Source organism: Pelodiscus sinensis, chromosome 7 (genome assembly GCF_052426305.1).
Source record: "Pelodiscus sinensis isolate ZL-2025 chromosome 7, ASM5242630v1, whole genome shotgun sequence".
NCBI classification, from domain to species: domain Eukaryota; kingdom Metazoa; phylum Chordata; order Testudines; family Trionychidae; genus Pelodiscus; species Pelodiscus sinensis.
Window position 1 is genome coordinate 62175156 of NC_143058.1, and position 21183 is coordinate 62196338.

The 21183-nt window shown below is 40.9% G+C and overlaps 1 protein-coding gene across 4 annotated transcripts in view; it reads left to right on the forward strand.

The window, feature by feature from the left end:
* SPAG16 (sperm associated antigen 16) overlaps nt 1–21183 on the forward strand; it is a 667853-nt gene that overhangs the window by 361858 nt on the left and 284812 nt on the right. For all 4 annotated transcript variants that reach the window (XM_014575658.4, XM_025186825.3, XM_089779827.1 and 1 more), the window contains one exon: nt 19071–19256. In XM_014575658.4, coding sequence (XP_014431144.2) covers nt 19071–19256 — 186 coding nt within the window. The remainder of the gene's footprint in view (nt 1–19070; nt 19257–21183) is intronic.

The window sequence follows — 21183 nt, forward strand, 5'->3', positions numbered from 1 at the left end:
TCCCTTAGTCCGAACTCCGTGCCTGCGGCTACACGCGGCATGGAATAGGTAGTTCGAATTAGGATCTCTAATTCAAACTACCGTTACTCCTCGTGGAAAGCTTCAGAGGGGTAGCCGAATTAGTCTGTAACAGGAGAAACTTAAAAAACAACAGATAATCTGGTAGCACTTTAAAGACTAACACAACATGTAGATGGTATCATGAGCTTTTGTGGACACAGCCCACTTCTTCAGATGACCGGCTGTGCCCACGAAAGCTCATGATACCATTTACATGTTGTGTTAGTTTTTCCCATCTAACTTTGGTTATCTCTTTTAACAAATCCCTTAGTTACAGAATTGCCCTTGGAAAACTGCTTGAACGAGAAATACTTTGCTGGACAAAACACAAAATGCAGTCGTTTTTTTTTCTTCGGTCAGAAAACTTCAAAGTCTATCATTATATTGATTTTAAAAAGCAAACAATCAGCAGTTCCATACAGTGGTTACTGAACAGGCTTCACTTTTTCCTCAGGAATGACCATACTCTAATGCAAAACTGATCTTTGGTTTCTATGCCCCTGCTGGTGAAATTATTGATCGCCCTGAATTAGAGTGATTCACTAATATTATCTCCATTGCAATAATTCAGCAAGCAGGAGAGGGGATGAATGCTGATGACTTCTCAGGAAAGTAAAACTAGCTGACAGAGAACAAGCAATCACACTTTTGAACAATTTAGATGTACACATCAAATAATTCCAAGAAGGAATTATATTAAAATGCTACCTTTTGAGACTGCGGTGAAGTTAGCTAGCTGGGTGATTTTTGAATATTTATTTCCAGAAAGTTACAATTGAAACCTGTTGACATTTTGGTATAGACAAGAATAAATTCTGATACTTGGTAAATACTTTTTCCATATTATAGACAAACTGCATACAATCTTTTTATCTGAAATGTGTCAGAAGCATTTGGTGGATTGTTTTGTTAAGTACGTTCTGCTTGGCAATATACTCCTGGTTGAGGTAAGAGGAAGTTTTGAGTCATTTGGTGCTGGATAAAAGAGAGATTTGGTATCTGGATATATTGATTTAAAGAAGAAAAAAGTGGCTTCCAATTGTGTTTGAAAGTGGCAGAAGCTGAAACACATCAATATATTTGGGTTTGAGGAAGAGAAGAATGTTATAAAAATTTGGGAGGAGGTGTTGGCCTAGATTTGAATTTCCTATCTCTTTTTGCTGCCTTCCCCGTTGGTATGTTTCTTAGCAATTGCAATTCTAGTAACTGAAAAATATGGTTTCTTTAGACTCTGATATATTTGCAGTTTCCTGAATGTGTTACTTCTCTTTTGTGTGTCTGTAGTGGGAATTAACTGGCAATCCCATCCTGCAGAAAAGGCATAAACCCTCTGAAATTTAATTCACACATGCAAGAGAATGGTACGCTAAGCACATGCCAATTGCCAGTGAAACTCCCAAGAGAAATATTTTTGACATTTTCCTGGAGGAGAAAGAGACTTTTCCTATAGTCTGGATGTGATGGACATACAGTTTTATCTATTTAAATTAGCCATTGTAATGTACAAAAGGAGGTGAGGATAGAGTAAAATACAACTAATGTTACGTTCATAGCGTACTCACAGAGAATGTCTATAAAAACTATAAGCTGCACCTACTGGAAGTTTATAGTGTAACAGTACTTTCATACTTAGAATCCAAGTTGATAACAGAATAAAAGCTCTGTTATCCAGCACTCAGCTAGAAAGCTTAATTAACCAGCATTTCTGCTATCGCTCAAAACAAATCCTCAATCTAGTAATGAGGACTAATATACTGTCCAGCACATTATGCAATTGCACAGTCCACACTCTACTTTTATGAAGAAGAGGCAGAAGAGACATGTAAGCAAGCTGAAATCAGCTGCTTCAAAAAAGCAGCTTTTGGGGTGTTTCATAGAGCAGTTACAGATTCAACTCAATTTCCTACACCACCTACAGCTACATAGTTTTAGTGTTGTGTATTTTAGGCTATCTGCACTGCCCGTAGTGATATGTAGTGTCATAAGATAACCTCTGTATAGCAAACTTTACCTGTATACACCTACATGCTTCAAGAAACCAAACAAATGCAGTGCAAATCCTGTTTTTCTGGCACAACCCAACCCTTAGCTTGACTTAAGTTATAAGAGGAAGCTGCCTCCTGAATTTGATGGCTCTAACTCTTACAGTTTAGGTGTTCTTGAACAAACAGATTCTCACATCTATAGTAGATAAAGGCTTAGAGGTTTTTTCTGGCTTGATCGTTGTCATTCTATGCTGGATGGAAATTACAGGGAATGTTGAAGAGTTGCTGCATTCTCATTTGGATGGTTAACAATGTATTTGGTTCTGTTCCCATGTTATCATTGAATATGTTGTTCAGTTCTGATCAGTTTTTGTTCTCGAGACTGGAGCAGCTCTTTTAATTTAATCCTTTTTGTGTGGCATTTCTGTGTGTGCAATTATCTTGAGGCATTAAATTTTCTCTGCCCATTACTATTTTCTTTTATGAATCAAAGGCAATTATTTTGTTCCTGAGGATGGCTCTTCGGGTTCCCCAGCGGGTTACTGGCGATGTGTGCGTGTTATATGAAATGATTGACTAATCTGTTTATCCTAAAAGGGAGCTGTTAAAATGACGTGATTGAGTGTTATTGCTGACCAGAGAACAGTAACTTTTCAGGTTTTGAAATGGCACAAAACCAAAACCTTTCCAGTGTTTTCAGGGTAATGGAAATTGCCAAAAACGTCAAATTTCAGGTGAAACATTAGCTCGGCAGTTCAGTGATGTGTATGCATGCCTTGATATTAGACTGCTGATCTGGGATTTGGGAGATTTGGGTTTTGATCAGGCAGAGTATAAACTTAGAGTGATCTAGGATGAAAATCCTCTGTTGGGAATCTGGAAGAGCGGGGACTTGAACTGGGGTTTTTCACAGCCTTGGCTAGTGCCCTAATCAGCAGGTCATAGAATCAGCATGTCTTTTATTTCATTGCACCAAAAGTATTCCCACCACTTCTGTTCAGTATAAGTTACAGTGATCAGTGCTGTATGGTCAATGCTTCATGGCATTCGATAGTTAGTTGGAAGCATAAACTTTTTGTAGAAGAATTGTGTGAACAATAAGCACTTTTTAAGCAAAAAACCCATTGACACCACGTCATGTAATGAAGCACCATTGAAGTCCTGGAAGGAGCTTCTGGATTAAAGAAAGATCACTTCCCTAGAAGTGAGGTCTTCCATGTGGTTTGGATAACTCTTCAGCAGAGCACTTTCTAATCTGCATCATTAACCACATGGGCTTAATAATAGGGTAAAAGAGTGGATTCAAAGTAGCACCTCCAGGCTGTACGGGAAGGATGGATTGCCTACTGCACACTGGCAAAATATGGATGTAGAATAGATAGAAGAAAGGGGAGAAATGTTCAAAGACCCTAGAGCCAAGTTTATTTGTAAGAAGTAGAAACTCGTTTCTTAAAGAAAGTTTGTTCCACTGAGAGGTATTAAAACTACAATTAGTAAGACCTGGGTATCTCTGAACCATACTGCAAACTGGACTGACAATGTCCTGCAATGTGCTCCGTGAACTATAATGAATTGAGTTAAGCCTTATTAAAGTTGTTTTAATATCTTTGGGGTCTATTGTATTGATAATGCCATTGTATGTGTGTTATTGTGGACTTTTATGTACCTTCTCTACAAGATTGACTAATCCAATGTCTGGAAGGTATTAGGAATTTAAAAGGGCGTTTTGGAACATTACATATAAAGTGGTTGTCCTAGAAAGTACCTGGGAATAGGGAAATGAAAATTACTCACTTCAAATGTACGCTTTTGAAGCTGCAGCCAGGAGAAAACCCCTTCTACAAGATGCATTCCTCTCAGAAATGAATTAACCTTCTTCAGAACAGGTGTATTATTGTATATTATTTGGGTTTTATTGCTCATCTAATTACCTGCTTTTGGAAACTCGAGATCAAAGACCTCTGAACTGTACAAAGAGTGCACTGAATATGGGGTAAGTGTGCTTGTTTTGAGCTGAAGTTGTGATAAACTTGCAACCCCAATGGAAACCAAACCACACGGGGAGGGAGGTTATGAAGGACTGCACCTGCTAGAGCCCCATGTTAGATTTGGGATGATGTCTGGTATGTTTATTAGCATGCATGTAGTGTCTTTTGTTGTCTTGAACAGGTTTTCTTTCTGTCTAGCTCTTTTACTTTAAGACTGAAATAGGCTTGCATAGGAAGAGCTGTGCGGTAACTTCTAATCACTATTATCAGTCTCTGAAGACAAAGCAATCAGGTCTGCTTGGCGGCCTGTCTCTGCTGGGGATGTCACAGTGAAGTTAGTGTATGGTGTAGCTTGGAAATACCCCAGGCAGAAGGCTGAGACACACAAGTTTCCAGCCAAGAAATGCAGCAGCTCAGGAGCAGGGTCTCTAGCTGCGGGACAGCATAGGTGTAGTAACTCCGAACTGTCAGAAATCAACATGATCCTTTATTAATGTATCTTGCCACATATTTTATATTTGCTTATCACACAATAACCTGGTTTATATTTAACACAATGCAAGCGAAATCAGTAATATGAAACACATCCTGGTAAGCAAAATGCCTGGATGGTAGAATTACTAGTTTGCTCAAGAAACGGAAGCATTTTCTTCTTTTTACATATCACAAAGAATGAACCCAGTTGTTTTTCTGGTAAACTTAGTATGTGAGATCTCATTACAATCAAGAATCAAATTGTAAATATAAAGGTGTAATGAAATCAGTAAAATGGGTTTCTTTTCCTTTTGATTAGATACGTCCAGAATGGGTCCACTTTAGATTTAGAAATCTAGGCTTGCCAGGTGCCTGGTATTGGTCTGGAATTAGCAGCTTCTGTCTGGTTAAAAGAAATAGAAAATACTGTATATAGTTTCTGTTTTTCTTGGACGGAAGGCTGGTTGGACATTCTTTCCCCTGCCATGCCTGGTGGGGGCCGGGGAGTGTGGGCATTTAAAGGCGCCATGACACTTTTTTTTTTTTTTTTTTTTTTGCTTAACCAACTTTTTTGCCGTCCTGTTAGGTATTTTCCAAGAAACTATCTGGCAACCCTAAATATTGCATCTGTAAAGAGTCAAAGCTACCCCCCCCATAAATGTTTCCCATTTTTAAATTGTTGCAGTCCCTCTGTGGTCCAATGACAGAAAGAGACTGTAATTGCAGACAAAACAGCTCGCTACTAAGCAGACTGTTTGAACAGCATGGAGCTGGGAGAATGGATCTCAGGGTTTCTTTCTGCAAGGAGCCAGTGTTGGATTAGCCACTGGGCCAATGGGGCCTAAAAAACAAACTAATGTAGTCTTGATGCTTCTCCATATGGTCTGTTAAGGTCTTTGGAACAGTATAATGGTGAAGAATAAAAAGTGGAACAACCAGCAGATGAATTTGGAAGCTCGCTACCAGTAGAAGCAAGCGATCAATCTTAATTTACCATCTGCGGCTGTTTAGCAGTGAAAAGCAACCTTTCTTTTCACAGGATTAAGAAGTGGGATTGTTTGCTTCATTTTGCACAGATGAGATTTTTAGATAACATGGCATGTTTTCATTTAAAATGTTCTAAGCATAAATGAGAACAAAAGAGAAGCTCTCTGCTGTGCTACTTTTTAATCATACAGGGATGGCTCCCAAAACATTTTCATTTTTTAATATATTTTACACTCAACCTATTGAATGGATCATTTTGGTCTTCAAACACGTTTCTCCTGTCATACGTTTTGTTTCAATTCATCCTTAGCTCCAGCATATGTTGGATCAGGAAGCCCTCCAGATTTTTGAACTGAGAAACAGCATTGTGTTCTGAATAGATCTGTGATTCCATTTCTGTGTGCCATATAGGGCTTATCTAGACCACACTAAAGTGTCGAAAGAGGATATGCAAATTCTGTGGGAATTTGCATATCTTCCGATCTCACATTCGAAAGCAGAGCTTTCGAAAGTGAACGTAGTTTAGATGCAGCTTTTTCGGCGAACCCGTCCCTTGTCGAAAAGCTGCTCTTCCTCAAAAAATGAGGTTTACGTGGCTTTTCGACAAATGGGGAGGGGAGGGTTGCTGAAAAAGCCACATCTAAACTACTTTCACTTTCGAAAGGGTGCTGTCTTTCGACACTTTAGTGTAGTCTAGATAAGCCCATAAATTTTCTAGATTAGCCATGCACTAAAGCTGTAATCCTGCAGCAGGTTCCTCATGGATTCAGGGATTGCCACAAGTGAATATAGTTGCAGGATTAGGGCTTAAATTACTACAGTACATGAATGCTGTAATAAAGGCTTCTGTTCTGATCCCTTGCTTTCAAGTGCTTACGCTTTTCAGAAACGTTTTCTTTTCAAGCTAAAATTTTCCAAATGTGGTCTCTGTCTGAAAAGAAGATTTATGAAAGTTTATGAAAGATTTGACCAAAGCCAATGCAGTTATTTTTCAGCCTAACGGGATGAGAAGAAAAGTGCACTCTAGAATACATTTGGAATGAAAAGAGGTCTCTCCAAGTAGAAAAATACAGAATAGTACACACAGTACAAGAAAATGATTCTTAAGAACTAAGGGTCACCAAATGAAATTAATAGGTAGCAGGTTTAAAACAAACCAAAGGAAGTGTTTCTTCATGCAGGGCACAGTCAACCTGTGGAACTCCTTGCCAGAGGATGTTGTGAAGACCAGGACTTTCACAGGATTCAAAAAAGAACTATAGAAATTCATGGAGATTAGGTCCATCGATTGCTATTAGCCAGGAGAGGTAAGAATGATGTCCCTAGCCTTTGTCACATGCTGGAAATGGATGAAAATGGAGATGATTACTTGTTCTGTTCACTCCCTCTGGAGCATCTGGCATTGGTCACTGTCAGAAGACAGGAGATGGAACTTTGGTCTGACCCCGTATGGCTGTCGTTATGTTATTCTATCTGTTCTATAGCTAAAGTGTATGATGATGTCATGCATTTAAACAATGCTGTAATTAAAGACTATATCATGATGCTTATTGTAAAGGGGAAGAGTTAAGGTTATGTATGATCATGCACTAGGTTTTAGTACTGCAGGACTGTATCCGTCATGCTGCTCATGCAGGACACACAAATGTCAGAAAAGGCAGAAAGATATGCCAGGAACTCTGCCACATTATTATGTTATAAAGAAGTTGAGGGGGAAAATGTCTACATCTTGCCAGGAGAATTACCCCAGCTATTCATGGGCTCAGAGTTGTGTATGCAATGCAGTTGTCAGTTTGCATATCTGGATATCTTTCTTAATACAGATTTTTTTTTCTTCTAATCCAGCAACTCAACAAATTTGAGATTTGGCATCATATGGATGAGGGAAAAGAATACACATTACAGGGGACTTATGCTGATATTAAAATGATCCAGCTATTACATAATACTTCTCATCAATAGATTTCAACAGTCTTTACAAAGGAGGTCAATATTATGATCCCTATTTAACAAACAGGGAAACTGAAGCACGGAACAGTGCCGTGACTTGCCTGAGGCTACCCAGCAGGCCAGTGATAGAACCTAGATAATAGAACTTTGGTCTTCATAGCCCCAGTGCAGTGCTGTATTCCCTGGTCCATGCTATCTCCTTTTATGACTTCGTGTACTAACTCTACCACAATGTACTGTTTAAAGAAAACTGCATTATGAACCTTGATTGTTAGTGTGCATGGTTTTGTGATTAAATGTATTAATTTATGTAGAAATACAATAGGACATAGGAAGAGATGTAGTTTAGATTAAAATGGGAAAAAAATTAATAATGTCTGAATACAGGAGAACCCGTTCTATCAGTTTACTCACAATGACTAACTTAACAAAGAAATGGTTAAGGTGTGATTTGGTCACAATCTGTAAGTACCTATCTGGGGAAAATAAATTTGCTAATAGAAGGTGCTCTTCTATCTAACAAAGTCATAATACGTTATAATGGCTCAAAATTGAAGGTAGACAAAATTCAGATTTGAGATGAATGATTTACTGGAATGATTTACCAAAGGTTGTAGTGGGTTCTCTATCACAGACAATTTTCAAATCAAGATGGGATGTTTTTCTATGATTTGTTCTAGTTCAAGCAAGAATTAATTCAGAGATGTTTCTGGTTTTATAATCAATGAATCTATCTGATTAATCCCAATGAAGTCAATAGCTGCTAAAGTGTTTGAACAAAATAGCGTTCATCGTGTCTAATTGCATTCCCACAACATCACAATGTGCCTGATTAGAGAACTTCCAAATGTAATCCTTAACCTACTGCCCTTTGTGTTAAGAAACTTTCAATCAAAACTGGTGTTTTACATGATTTGTTGATGTGCCCCAAATGTTTGTAATAGGCCCAGATAAGCTAAACCGTCCCCAAATTTAATCAGATATGAAGAGAGGTTTCTATTCTCAGCTACTCAGCTGCAGATGGCAAATGAAGATAGTTTATTTACAACTACTGTGGAAGGTTTTCAATTTTTTGTGTGTGGCTTTTACATTTTTATTCCCCAGATGCTTCCAAAACCTCTTAAAAGTCAAGTCAGAATGTACTTGGTCTTTATCTCTCTATTGGGTGCCTAAATTATTTACAATCTTACTTAATTATTGTTTAATTGTTTGAATTTGGAAGGAAGCTACGTATATTTCTGCAAGGACTGGGCTGGAAAGAATCGTATCACTTAGGATATTTGTTCTGGGATGCAGAGTTGCTAATCCCAAACTAACTTTTTTTAATCTAGCCCTGGCCACAGCTGCTTGTCTGTCTGTGTTTCTGCTTTTTATTGTGATCTTGGTGCACATTGTCTGATTTGGTCTCCTCTGTGATTATTTGCAATGGGAGAGTTAAAAGGCTGACGTCCAGAAAGGGCTTTGCTTCTGAGACTCCATTACCCTAAAATGCTGGTTCTTTCAGGACAGCTCCCTTTACCTACCAAATGCAATGAAAGACAGTGCGCTCCTAAATTGAGCGAGACCTAGGTAGACAGAGACTGGTGATAATAACCAAGTAGAGGCTCAGGAATACTCCAAATGGGAAAATGAAGAGCCTAACCAAACACTTGAATAGTAATGCTGCATTGCCTTCTGTGAACATCCTGTCTGCCTGGGAATTATTTGAGATAGGTGGTAGCAAACAACCCGGGGTGCAGTTTTGGAGCAATAAGCAGATATTCTGATAAGCTACAGTGTATGATATGAATTGGCACCTGCAATCTATTTCCCTATAGACATTACAAGTATGTACAACTAGAAGATTTACCCAGCATTGTGTGGCTCCTTAACTCAGGTAACTTTTGTTTTTCTTTATTTAAATCATTGTTCTGGGGTGGGGCTGGGGATGAGGGGTTAGGAAGCAGTCTGCCCCAGGAAGAGAGGTCAACCCCAGCCCTCTTTCACTGCAGCAGCTGGGGGGCAGGTGAGATGCGACTCTCTGTGTCTGCTGCAATGGGCACAGCTGGGAGATGGACGGACAGACAGACAAATAGACACACAAACAGACACACACTCTGAAATATATAGTAGATTGCTGTCCCTTTCTCTCCCCCCCACCCCACCCCGCTGCCTGCTGGCCCAATGGAGATATAGCTGTCTTGGTCCTCGTCGCTGGCCCTTTCCTGCCCCCTTGTGGCCATTCTGCAGTATAATTGTTCCTCTTACCAGACCTCTCCCTTTCCATTTTATGAGAAATAATCAAAATCCAGACACATTCCATTGTCCTGGCACAGCCAAACCCTGACCTTGCTTTAAGTTATAATAAGAGGAAACTCTACCAAACTGCCTACCAAATTTGGTGGTGCTAGCTCTTACTATTTAGGGGGAGTCCTTGAACAAATAGTCTCTCAGATGAATGGACAGACACACGGAAGATTGTCAGTGAATTCAGAGACCAAAGGCTGCATGCAGACCGAATGAAATTTGGTAAATAATTTTACTTACAGCTTCTGAAAGCTCATGTGTGCTCTATTTTGAATCATGCTGGCAGTCGGGGCATATTCTTTTAAATTATAATGGCCACGTAACTATTCCCAACTAGTCTTCATTGCTAAAGCACATGGTAGCATGAGGGGTCTGACTGACTGAGAAGAGGCTAAATTGTCTTAAAATGCAACAGCTCTTTAAGGTCTCCGAATTCCTTCTTGTGTTCCATGGAACTTGTGATGGTTGGTTCTCAGAGAACATTCCCTCTCTGTTGCTCCAGCTTTCCTAACTTATTAACCAGCTAGTGGTGGAGAGAAAGCCATCCACAGCCATTTAACAACAGACACACACACGCATATTATGAAAGAATCTAATTGCTTTCAAGAGTGGCGTGAAAAATACACATAATTTGTACTAGGGATATAATGGATTACTAGTTTTGGAGAGAATTTCTAAAGGCTCCTGGAAGGCAGTCTGTGTAACCTCCTTGTTAAAAGTAGCAATAATTGCTGACTCGGTTGAGCCAGAAATGCAATAAGAACTGGTTTTTAGAGGTATTTTGATGTAAAGGCTATATTAGCAAAAATAGATAACTGAACTCATCCATCCTTCCCGCTATAAACAACCAAAACATCTGATCTGGGATTCTTATGAGTGTGTTTAATATTTTTATGGCCTTTTAGATACAAGAAAGGCTTCAAAGTGTTAGGAAGTACCTGGGATGTGACATCAAGAAATTAGTGGAGACAATCTATTGCTGTCTGGTATAGGGATGTGAAGGACTAGTCAACTATACGATAAGCAAATGCTTATCAGATAGTCAACAGGATAGTCCACTACAGATAGAGGCAGTAAGTGGGGAGGGAGGGCGAGAGGGGGTACTTGAAAGCAGCAGTGGTGCTTGAAGCCTGGGTCCAGACCCCAGGCTCCACATGGCGCTGCTGCTTTGAAACACCACATGCAGCCCAGGGCCAGCTGGGGTGTCCCCAGGATGCACGTGGTGTTTCAAAGCAGTAGTGCTGCATGCAGCCCAGGATCAGCCACTGACCCTGGGCTCTGAGCATCGCTGCTGCTTTGAAACACCACGGGGAGCCTGGCGTCAGGCTCCACACGTCATTTCAAAGAGGCAGTGTCGCGGTCAGCGTGGGAGTCCCCCGCTGACCTCAGGCTCCACACGGCACTTTCGCCTTTCGAGTGTTGCAACAGCTCTAGGGCTGTTGCTACACTTCAAAAGCAGAGGTGCCCTATCTACTAGACTTTAGTAAGGCATTTGATACGGTCTCGCATGATATTCTTATTGATAAACTAGGCAAATATAACTTAGATAGGGCCACGATAAGGTGGGTGCATAATTGGCTGGATAACCGTAGTCAGAGAGTGGTTGTTAACGGTTCTAAATCCTGCTGGAAAGGGATAACAAGTGGAGTTCCTCAAGGGTCTGTTTTGGGACCCGTACTATTCAATATCTTCATCAATGATGTAGATATTGGGATAGAGAGTACGCTTATTAAGTTTGCAGATGATACTAAACTGGGTGGGGTTGCGACTTCTTTGGAGGATAGGGACATAATTCAAAATGACCTTAGCAAGTTAGAGAAATGGTCAGAGGTAAACAGGATGAGGTTTAATAAAGAGAAATGCAAAGTGCTCCACTTAGGAAGGAACAATCAGTTCCATACATACAAGATGGGAAGCGACTGTCTAGGAAGGAGCATGGCGGAAAGGGATCTAGGGGTCATAGTGGACCAAAAGTTGAATATGAGTCAACAGTGTGATGCTGTTGCAAAAAAAGCAAATATGATTCTAGGTTGTATCAACAGGTGTGTTGTAAGCAAAACTCGTGAAGTCATTCTGCCGCTCTACTCTGCACTAGTTAGGCCTCAGCTGGAGTACTGTGTCCAGTTCTGGGCGCCACATTTCAAGAAAGATGTGGAGAAATTGGAAAGGGTACAGAGAAGAGCGACAAGAATGATTAAAGGTTTAGAGAACATGACCTATGAAGCCAGGCTTCATGAACTGGGCTTGTTTAGTTTGGAAAAAAGAAGATTAAGGGGGGACATGATAGCGGTTTTCAAATATCTAAAAGGGTGTCACAAGGAGGAAGGAGAAAATTTGTTCCTCTTGGTTTCTGAGGACAGGACAAGGAGTAATGGGCTTAAAGTGCAGCAGGGGAGGTTTAGATTGGACATTAGGAAAAAATTCCTAACTGTCAGGGTGGTCAAATATTGGAATAAATTGCCAAGGGAGGTGGTGGAATCTCCCTCTCTGGAGATATTTAAGAACAGGTTAGATAGACATCTGTCAGGGATGGTGTAGGTGGAGCTTGGTCCTGCCTTGAGGGCAGGGGGCTGGACTCGATGACCTCTCGAGGTCCCTTCCAGTCCTATGATTCTATGATTCTATGATTCTACTAATCAAATAGTCGATGCAAAATGCATCGACTATTTGATTAGTCAGGTACCCGATAATTAACATCCTTAGTCTGGCCTGATCATTTTAGCCCAATGCAGTGAACTTGGCTTTCTGAAAGCCAGACATTCATCTTTTACTTTCCTTTTTCAGAACTGATTTTAAGGGTATTCAGCAGTCAGAATGCACTCATCAAAGGCCATATGCTGTCAAGCCCAGGGCAGCATGGCAGAGTCGGGAAACAGAGGAGTGTGTCTCTAGCACAGGGTTCCTGCTGGCTTTGATTGTATTCCTCAGGGAGGGCCAGGCCCGTGCAATTCGAAGTGATCTATTGCTCCCATGAGGAGGCAGAGTCTGCCTGTCATGAACTGGCCAGTGGTTGTGGCTGCATTTGCTGGACCTGAACTTTGTTAATTTATAAAATGCCAGTTCATAGAAGCATGGAATCCTAGGGCTGAAAGAGACCTCAGGAGATCGAGTTCAGCCCCCTGCCCAAAGCAGGACCAGCCCCATTTGAGGTTTGAGTTTTCACCTTTGAAATTTGAATGCACTTTTGTCCCAGTTTTGATGATAAATGAGGAAAAGACCTTTTTTTGTATGTTTCAGATTCTCCCCCCATCCCCCAAGTCAGACTGGTAGAGCCCTGAGAAGGTGTTGCCTTCCTCTGAAGCCTGGGCCATTTGCAGGTTGAAGTTAGGGAAGTGGTGGATTCTCTGTAACTCTTTAAATCATGATTTGAGGACGTCAGCATCCAGCGAAAGACTAGAGGTCTATTACAAGAGTGAGGTTCTGTGGCCTGCAATGCACCAGAGGTCAGATGAAACCCTTCTGTCCTTAAAGTCTGTGAATCTAATGTAGACTGAGTTCTTAAGGAACTGCAGACAAGTCCCTAGACTCCACCCCTGTAGTAGTTGGACCAATCAGCCTCCTCGGCCATTTCATGTGGAGTAGTGTTTTTCCTTTAATTTAGAACGCTATTACACCCTTTCTCCTATAACCAGCAAGCAATAGATGCCTACCAACCACAGCATATGTTAAGAAGCACAACAAATCAAAATGAAAGCCAGGCAGACAGCTAACCTAACAATTAGCCATGCTCAGGGCTGCATTCTCAGCACCAGATGGTACAGTATGAGGGGAAAAACAGCAGCACCCATGAGTTACAACAGCAAATACCTAATCTCCTGAGTTGTGTCCTGGTCTTGGTCTTCTGTAAAGAGGTCCAAAAGAAGGAAGAAACCAAGAAGGAAGCTTCTGAGCATGCATTCTGCTGCTGTTTGTTTTTTCTTCCCTACCTTTCCCCTTGGGCTTTCCATACAGTTTCGGTGAGGGATTTTAATGCAATTAAAATAGCTTTTTGGTATTAACCTTAGGGGTAAATCTATTAATTATTTTCTGTATGCAGTGGTAGCCAGCTCTGTCACAAGGAGCGGTACAGCAGTCCAGATTTGGAATCATCGTGTGCTTGTAAACTTGTCATAATTACCAGAAATGTTAGTTTTGCACTAGGGAATTGATTGTGTTGTATTTGTATGTGTGCTGTTATTTCTCGAGTGTGCTAATGAGTACGGACAGTTTAAACTTGCTTAGACAGTATTCTGAAATGGGTTAAGGTGGTGGTTATCTTTACTCTATAAAATTATCACAACTGAAATTTACCTCCACTCTCTTCCTGAAAGCACCAGGCCTCCGGCGAACGTTCTACTAATCAATTCAGCTGCCCTCAATGCCATCACCCCCCTTAGAGTTATGAAACAAAATTTTAAGGGTGAGTCACCCAAACTCTTTTGTCCTTGTTTGGAGACTACATAATTGCCCTCCCTAGCTATGAATCTCTGCTCATCTACTATAAATTAGACTGTAAAGTCCTCAGGATAGGACTCTTGTCTTAATTTAGGTCTGTAGAGCATTGTGCATGCCCCTGGCATATCCAAGTAGCATAGATGTCATGGAATTTATGTATGTCATAAAATCTGAACAGGTATAGCTTAGAATGGGAACACCGCTTCATTAATATGGGGACAATCTATGTCTTGGGATTTAGCTACCCTCCTGCGTTTTACTAGCATCTCCTCAGGAGTGAGATCCTCAGCCACACTGCTTTTACGCACATTCCAACCTCTCAGGAACATGGCCACCTGCAAAATGAAGAAAATGAGACTTCGCTAATGGTCAGGGAATCAAAATAGTCCTGTTTCCCCACAACTGGGCCTTCAGTCTTATGTGGAATGAGGAGAGGGAACGGAACTGAACCTTGCACGAGAATGTTTGGAACAACAACTCAATTGCTTGACGTCACTGTGAGGGATCCCTCCCCTTGGCCCTTGCTTCATCCACAAGACTGCATGGCCAATGCTACGAAAGGCTGTTGAGAGATTTACTTGTAGCAGGACCTTTTCCCACCCGACAGACAGACTGCTCAGCCTGGAGGCTAAGAGGGACTAGGGAAAATGTGAAACTCGGATGATGCTCATTTCTCCCAAACCCTCTCAAAAATTAGGAAAAAGACGTATTAAGAGGAAAGTCAACAACTAATAAGATGGGCAGCATCCAGAGGTGGATTCATAGCCAAAGGCAGCTGTGTGGAGAGAAACTGTGTGTATTCCCCACTAGCAAAGATGTCAGCCCTGCGTAAATAGAGGCTGTGCATTGTTTGAAGACCACCTGGCTTTTTTCTTTCTTTCTTTTTCTTTCTCCCCTCTCCCTTTTTGTATTCTAAATCTGGGTTAGACAAAAGAACATGTCTTCTGGAGGGAGTAGGTCAAAATTCATCCCAACTCGTGTTTGTGGGGGGGACGCTACACCTGCCACCCTGTTGTCCAGGGTTAAAGCTCTTAGCTTTCCTCCACAACCTTTGAGGACGCAGGAATTAACTGCAGACATGAATGACACTCATCCAGGAAAGTATCTTTGGGTATGTCTACACTACCCCGCTAGTTCGAACTAGCGGGGTAATGTATGCATACCGCACTTGCTAATGAAGCCCGGGATTTGAATTTCCCGGGCTTCATTAGCATAAGCGGGGAGCCGCCATTTTTAAATCCCCGCTGCTTCGAACCCCGTGTAGCGCGGCTACACGGGGCTCGAACTAGGTAGTTCGGACTAGGGTGCCTATTCCGAACTACCGGTACACCTCGTTTCACGAGGAGTACCGGTAGTTCGGAATAGGACCCTAGTCCGAACTACCTAGTTCGAGCCCCGTGTAGCCGCGCTACACGGGGTTCGAAGCAGCGGGGATTTAAAAATGGCGGCTCCCCGCTTATGCTAATGAAGCCCGGGAAATTCAAATCCCGGGCTTCATTAGCAAGTGCGGTATGCATACATTACCCCGCTAGTTCGAACTAGCGGGGTAGTGTAGACATACCCTTAGGTATTAAAAGGGACTGTTCTGAGGCCTCTGTAAGAAATCATTTATAAACCCACAGCAGCAGAATCCCTGTACTGCAAAACACATAGTAATAATATTTTGCTCAACCAAGGGCCCTCAAGGAAGACCCATTGTTGCCGGCTGATGTTGGACTCAGAAACATGTTGCTGCATCATCTAGCTTTGAAAATGTGCACACGATGAGAGTGTAATCCCCAGGGTCGATTCCTGGCTGCAGAATCACAACATGCCCGGGGCTCTCACTGTAGGTGTGTAGGACTCGATGAGTGAGTATTAGTAGAGCTGTGTTCTAGGAAAAATGGTGGAACTAATTGGATAATGTATGTGCAATGTAAGGAGTCTATGCTGTCCCTGGTGTGTGTCTCTAGGCCTTTCTGTAATGCAGGAATGGGAGAAGTAGATGTAGGATTGAACCAGACTCTGGAATTGGTGGGAAGAATAGAACGATGGGGCTGGGGAGAGGAAAGAATCAAGGGTGAAGAGCAGCAAAGTTAAGCATATAAGCAATGGCACAGCAATCAATCCATTGGGTCTTGGAGGCACTCTTTAGCTCACTTCAAGAGATAACCGTTGTATCTCAGAGTGGAGAGGGAGTGCTAGCCTTTCATCATAATCTGAAAGCATCTATAGCTTGTATTCATTCAGATAATAGGAGCGGGGAGGGTTTGTGAGGATTTAGCGAGAGTTAATGCTTTCTTTCTATCTGCAGCAGCTGAAAACGGATAGTTCCAAAACTCTTTGTGTGCTAGTAATTTACGGAAACTGAGCTTTTCGAAGGAAACGGAGCCCTTGAAACAGCCTTAGTAGAATCTGTACTAGGGATAAAATGCAAAACTCTACTCTTCATAAAGTGTATTTTATTCCTGCTAAATCTTTGGTCCTTCTAAAAAGCCTGAACAGGAGAAAAAACTGTTCCATCCGTGCAGGAGTGTTACAGCTGAGAGTCATTCTCTTTCAGAGGCCAAGAAAAAAAATGGCCTAATTTGTAATAGCTGGCATGCAGAATTGTGCGCACGCATTTCCATAAGCTTGAGCTGGAAGCAAAAATTGGAATTGAGTCCTGTAGCTATGCTGTGATACCTCATGTGTATGCATGGATGGTAATTTATTAATATAGTTTCCAGTTAATGAATGAAAACACCTGGAAACACCAAATTAGATAACAAGGCCAGCAGCATCTGCCTGCCTATGTTGCAGTTGTGGGAAATTAGCTAGGTGGAACACACCTACTTTTTCTTGAGGCAGTGCTTCGGGGTAGTGCCAAGATCTCTGTCCAAATGTCTAGATGAATATTCCTTCTCTGATTCAGATCTGAGGATCAATAAATCCCCATGCATCTAGAGCCTTATACAAGGTCCTCTTGCTTCAGCAAGAGACTTTCCATTGGCTTCAGAAGGCTTTGACTCAGGCCCATACTCACAAATCCCTATATTAAGTGTTTAACCTCATGTTTAACTTACATTACTTTTTATTTCCAAATACATTTCTTATTCAGTCTTGGTAAGCGTCTGCCAGTAATCCATGAAATGTAAATATTATTTACCCCATGGAAGAGGGAAAGGGAGAGAAAATGCTCCATCTAATTAACCAAAATTATGTTTCTCCTGTTAATCTTGCATTTGTAGAGTCCCTATTGTGAATTATTGCTGATAATTAGAGCAGCGTTATCTTAGCATGATTGTGGCATTCATAATATGTTTTTTCCTTGAATAGTTATTATATGTTTCAGCAAAAATCAATACATCATAGAGCCGTGTGCATGTCTGTATAGTATCGACAGATAAACATTTGCTACAGGTATAATTTAATGTCAGTTTATTAAGATATAACTATCAGGCCAGTATAAAGATACCTGCTATATCAAACAGACGTAGAGGGGTCACAGAATCTTGAATTATCTCAGTTTGTCATCAATCCGAGTCTACTCTTAGGACTGATGGCCTGCTGTAACCATGGAGCTGTTCTTGGTGCTGACATGACAAAGGGGCTGGTGGCAAGATGTTCTCCGCAGAGGTCCTCTGCTCCGGACGACACATCCTCCATGACATACCCAGTGTATGCTGGATCTTTAAGACAAGATCCACATGCAATAGTAGTTTTGTTTCCTGAGGGCTGTTAGACTTTGGCCTAATTCTGGTTGTTGGGTTGAGTGTATGGGGGTGATTAGAGAGCGTTAAGTGATACACAGGAGGTGAACTTGAATGATGTAGTCGTCTGTTCTGGCCTTAAACACTGACTCAGTTTCCCCAACTGTTTCCTCAATATGAGTGAGATATGATGAGTCATCATTCAGGCATTATTTGACTGTCATTTGTGGTATTAGATTTTTGTACATGATCCCATGACATTCCATCTCGGATGCATTTATAAATAAAATAGAAGGCCAGATAGCTGGTTGATATGCATCAGGAAAGCTCTGTTGCCTTCAGTAGACTTATTCCTACTTATACCAGCTCAAGATCTGACACACTTAGGCTACATCTAGACTACAAGCCTCTTTCGAAACAGGCTTTTTCAAAAAAGCTTCTTTCAAAAGATATAATCCACATAGCAACCACTTTTTTTCAAAAAAGCGAGCCACTTTTTCAAAAGAGAGCACCCAGGCAATCTGGAGGCTCTGTTTTGAAAAAGCCCTGTTTGTAGTCAAGAATGCCTTTTTTCAAAAGAACTCTTTTGAAAAAAGGTGTTTTTCCTTGTAAAATGAGGTTTACTGTGGTCAAAAAACCTGCCATGTTCTTTCGATTTAATTTCGAAAGAACGTGGTGGCAGTCTAGACGCAGGGGATGTTTTTTCAAAATGACTACTGAAATGAGGCCTTACTGAGAGGGGAGAGACAGAATTATAATGTTTGAATGATAATTTATAGGTTTAAAAACTAGTTTGGACTTGGAGGTGGGGAAAGATTCTTCCCTTAATCTCTTTTACCCTCTGATAAAAGCAATTCTTTGATCTGAAGTTAGTTTACAATTCAACGCCTTTAAAATGCATTAAAAAGTGAAGGATAATTTTGAAATCTATGTTAACTTTCTACTGAAATAGTTTAAGCATTTTTCTCTTTTCTCTCAATACATAATAAAAAAATTATTTTTCATCAATACAGATGAAATTGGCATTTTAGGGTGTATCTGTATCCGAAAGTGGTATAAATATAGGACTTTGAGATCTGTTAGCACTATTTTTTCTATATCGTATTCAGAGTGGAACTATAGGTGTCCATCCTGTACTCTTATCAAGAAAAAAGGTGGTTTGCTGAATGTCTCGACTTTCTCTGTGCCTCCATCTTTGCTAATGACCCTTCTCTCTTCCTTTTTCCTCTTAACAGTGGCACCAAATTGGTCACCTCAAGTGGAGACACAACAGTCCGGATATGGGATTTCACAAAGGGTGAATGCATTCTGACTCTAGAAGGACACAGCCATGCAGTGTGGGACTGCTCGTGGCACGCTTGTGGAGATTTTGTGGCTTCTGCTTCCATGGATAACACCAGCAAAATATGGGACATTAACAGGTGTGTAGCTATTGAAAATCATTGCGTAACTGATGGATAATTATGAATATGAGCAAATGTAGCATGTTTCAGATCACTCGTACAGATCTATATTTAGGTCCCATTCCAGTAAAACTCATCATTAGCTTTCAGCATTAGTCTCACTGGTACCAACATTAGGTTAAAAAAACCAATATGCTTTGCTAGATCAAGACTTCAGTAAACAACAGAAAGGAAGCAGGTAATTTTGGAGTATTTCAGAACAAGATTGTTTTATTCTACATCTGAATTTCCTTGGTGTTTTTTCAAGGTCAATGTTTTGTGGGGTTTTGAGCCAGAAACTAAAATGTGTATTTTCTAGGCTTTGTTTTTTGGGGCATGACTGAAAACAAGGGGTTTTAAACTAAGATTGGACCAATACAACAATATTTTACTTATTTTAGGTGTGATTCTTCCACTTTAATGGCGTTATATATTGGTTAATTTACATAAATGATTCCTTGTCCCACTCTAATTTCCCTCGCCTCTCAGATCTGGCTTTTGTCCCTTCTGCATTTGAATCAGACTCTCTTCTCTTTCATGCTTCCTGGTCCCAGCAGCAGGTCATTGAGAACACAGGAGAAATAGTCTTCTGCTTTTGCCTTCCATTCCTAAACCAGGCCTGGCCGACGGCAGTCCAAAGCTGCAAGTGCAGGGAAAGTCCAGCTCAGTCTTGGGCTCACTGCTGAAGATGCCTGCAGAGTTTTGTACCTTATCTGCAAGAATCTAGCGAGTCTCCACAGGGCATCTGTGAGCTGCAGTTCTTCGGAGCCTTAACGTTTGTCCAAGTGTGGGCAGACTTTCACAGGGACTGCAAAAAGCACAGTTGTGGCACAAAGGCACCTCTCCCGCAAAGTTTCAAGTCTCTGCAGCAAAAGGGTATGGGCCACTAGATTACATCAAAACAAATTGGCCAGAATTTTTAATCATGTGCAGAACACTGACGTTTTCATTAGCCTTGTCCTTGGAAATGGGCGAACCATTATGATTGAAGTAACTAAATTTGACAGCAGACACCCCGCTTTGGAATTTAAGCCCAAACAATTAACGTTTAGTGATGATACAGGCAACCAAACCCAAGAGTTTTACAATGTGAAGTGTTGGGCAACTTTAATAAGAGGTCTACCTAACTACAGCAGCAGTCTTTCTGAAAAGAATTAATGGTTGGCATTCAGCTGAAACTCCTCATGACTTCATGTCTTGATCGCTTGCATAGTTGCCTCTTTTCTTAACTTCTTGTAACTTGATTATCTTTCAGCATAAGTTAAAACAGATTTGTGACCTCTAATGAATAACACTAAGAATAGCATTAATTTTATGTCTGAGTGGTTTTAAATGTGCTAAGGGGTGGTTATGTTTAGACATCTTAAAATACCTCTGCCAAAGGAAGCTTTTGTTTTCAGAGAAATTAACGCAAAGCTTTGCCACCATCCCTCGCATTAATTTGCAACTAGCCTTTCTGTCTTCTCTATGTGTGTGGTGCATTTTGCATTAGGCAAGGGCTGAAGCTAAGCTACTAATACAACCACAAGCGAGCTGCACAGTGATAGTGTGAAAGACAATCATTCTGCTAAAGCTTTAAGTAATGAGAGAGTGGAAATGGTTGGTTAGAGTAGGAGGGAGTACAAATAGGGGCACAATATACCCTGTCAGACTTAGAAGACTCAATGGTTATTAAATTAGGAAGCTTATGTGGAACCTTCACTGGTTGATTTTTCCTCGTCACAGTAGCCTTTGTTCCTGCTTATTCATTTTGATCATATCAAGTCCAAAAGGCAATAATAGAATCTTTTCAGCGCCTCTACTGAAGTTAGATTTCTTTGCATGATTTACTGTAGAAAAGATTTTCTGCAGCTACAGTATATACAAACTGAATATAGAAGACATTTGAAAATACGGTGCCCCACAA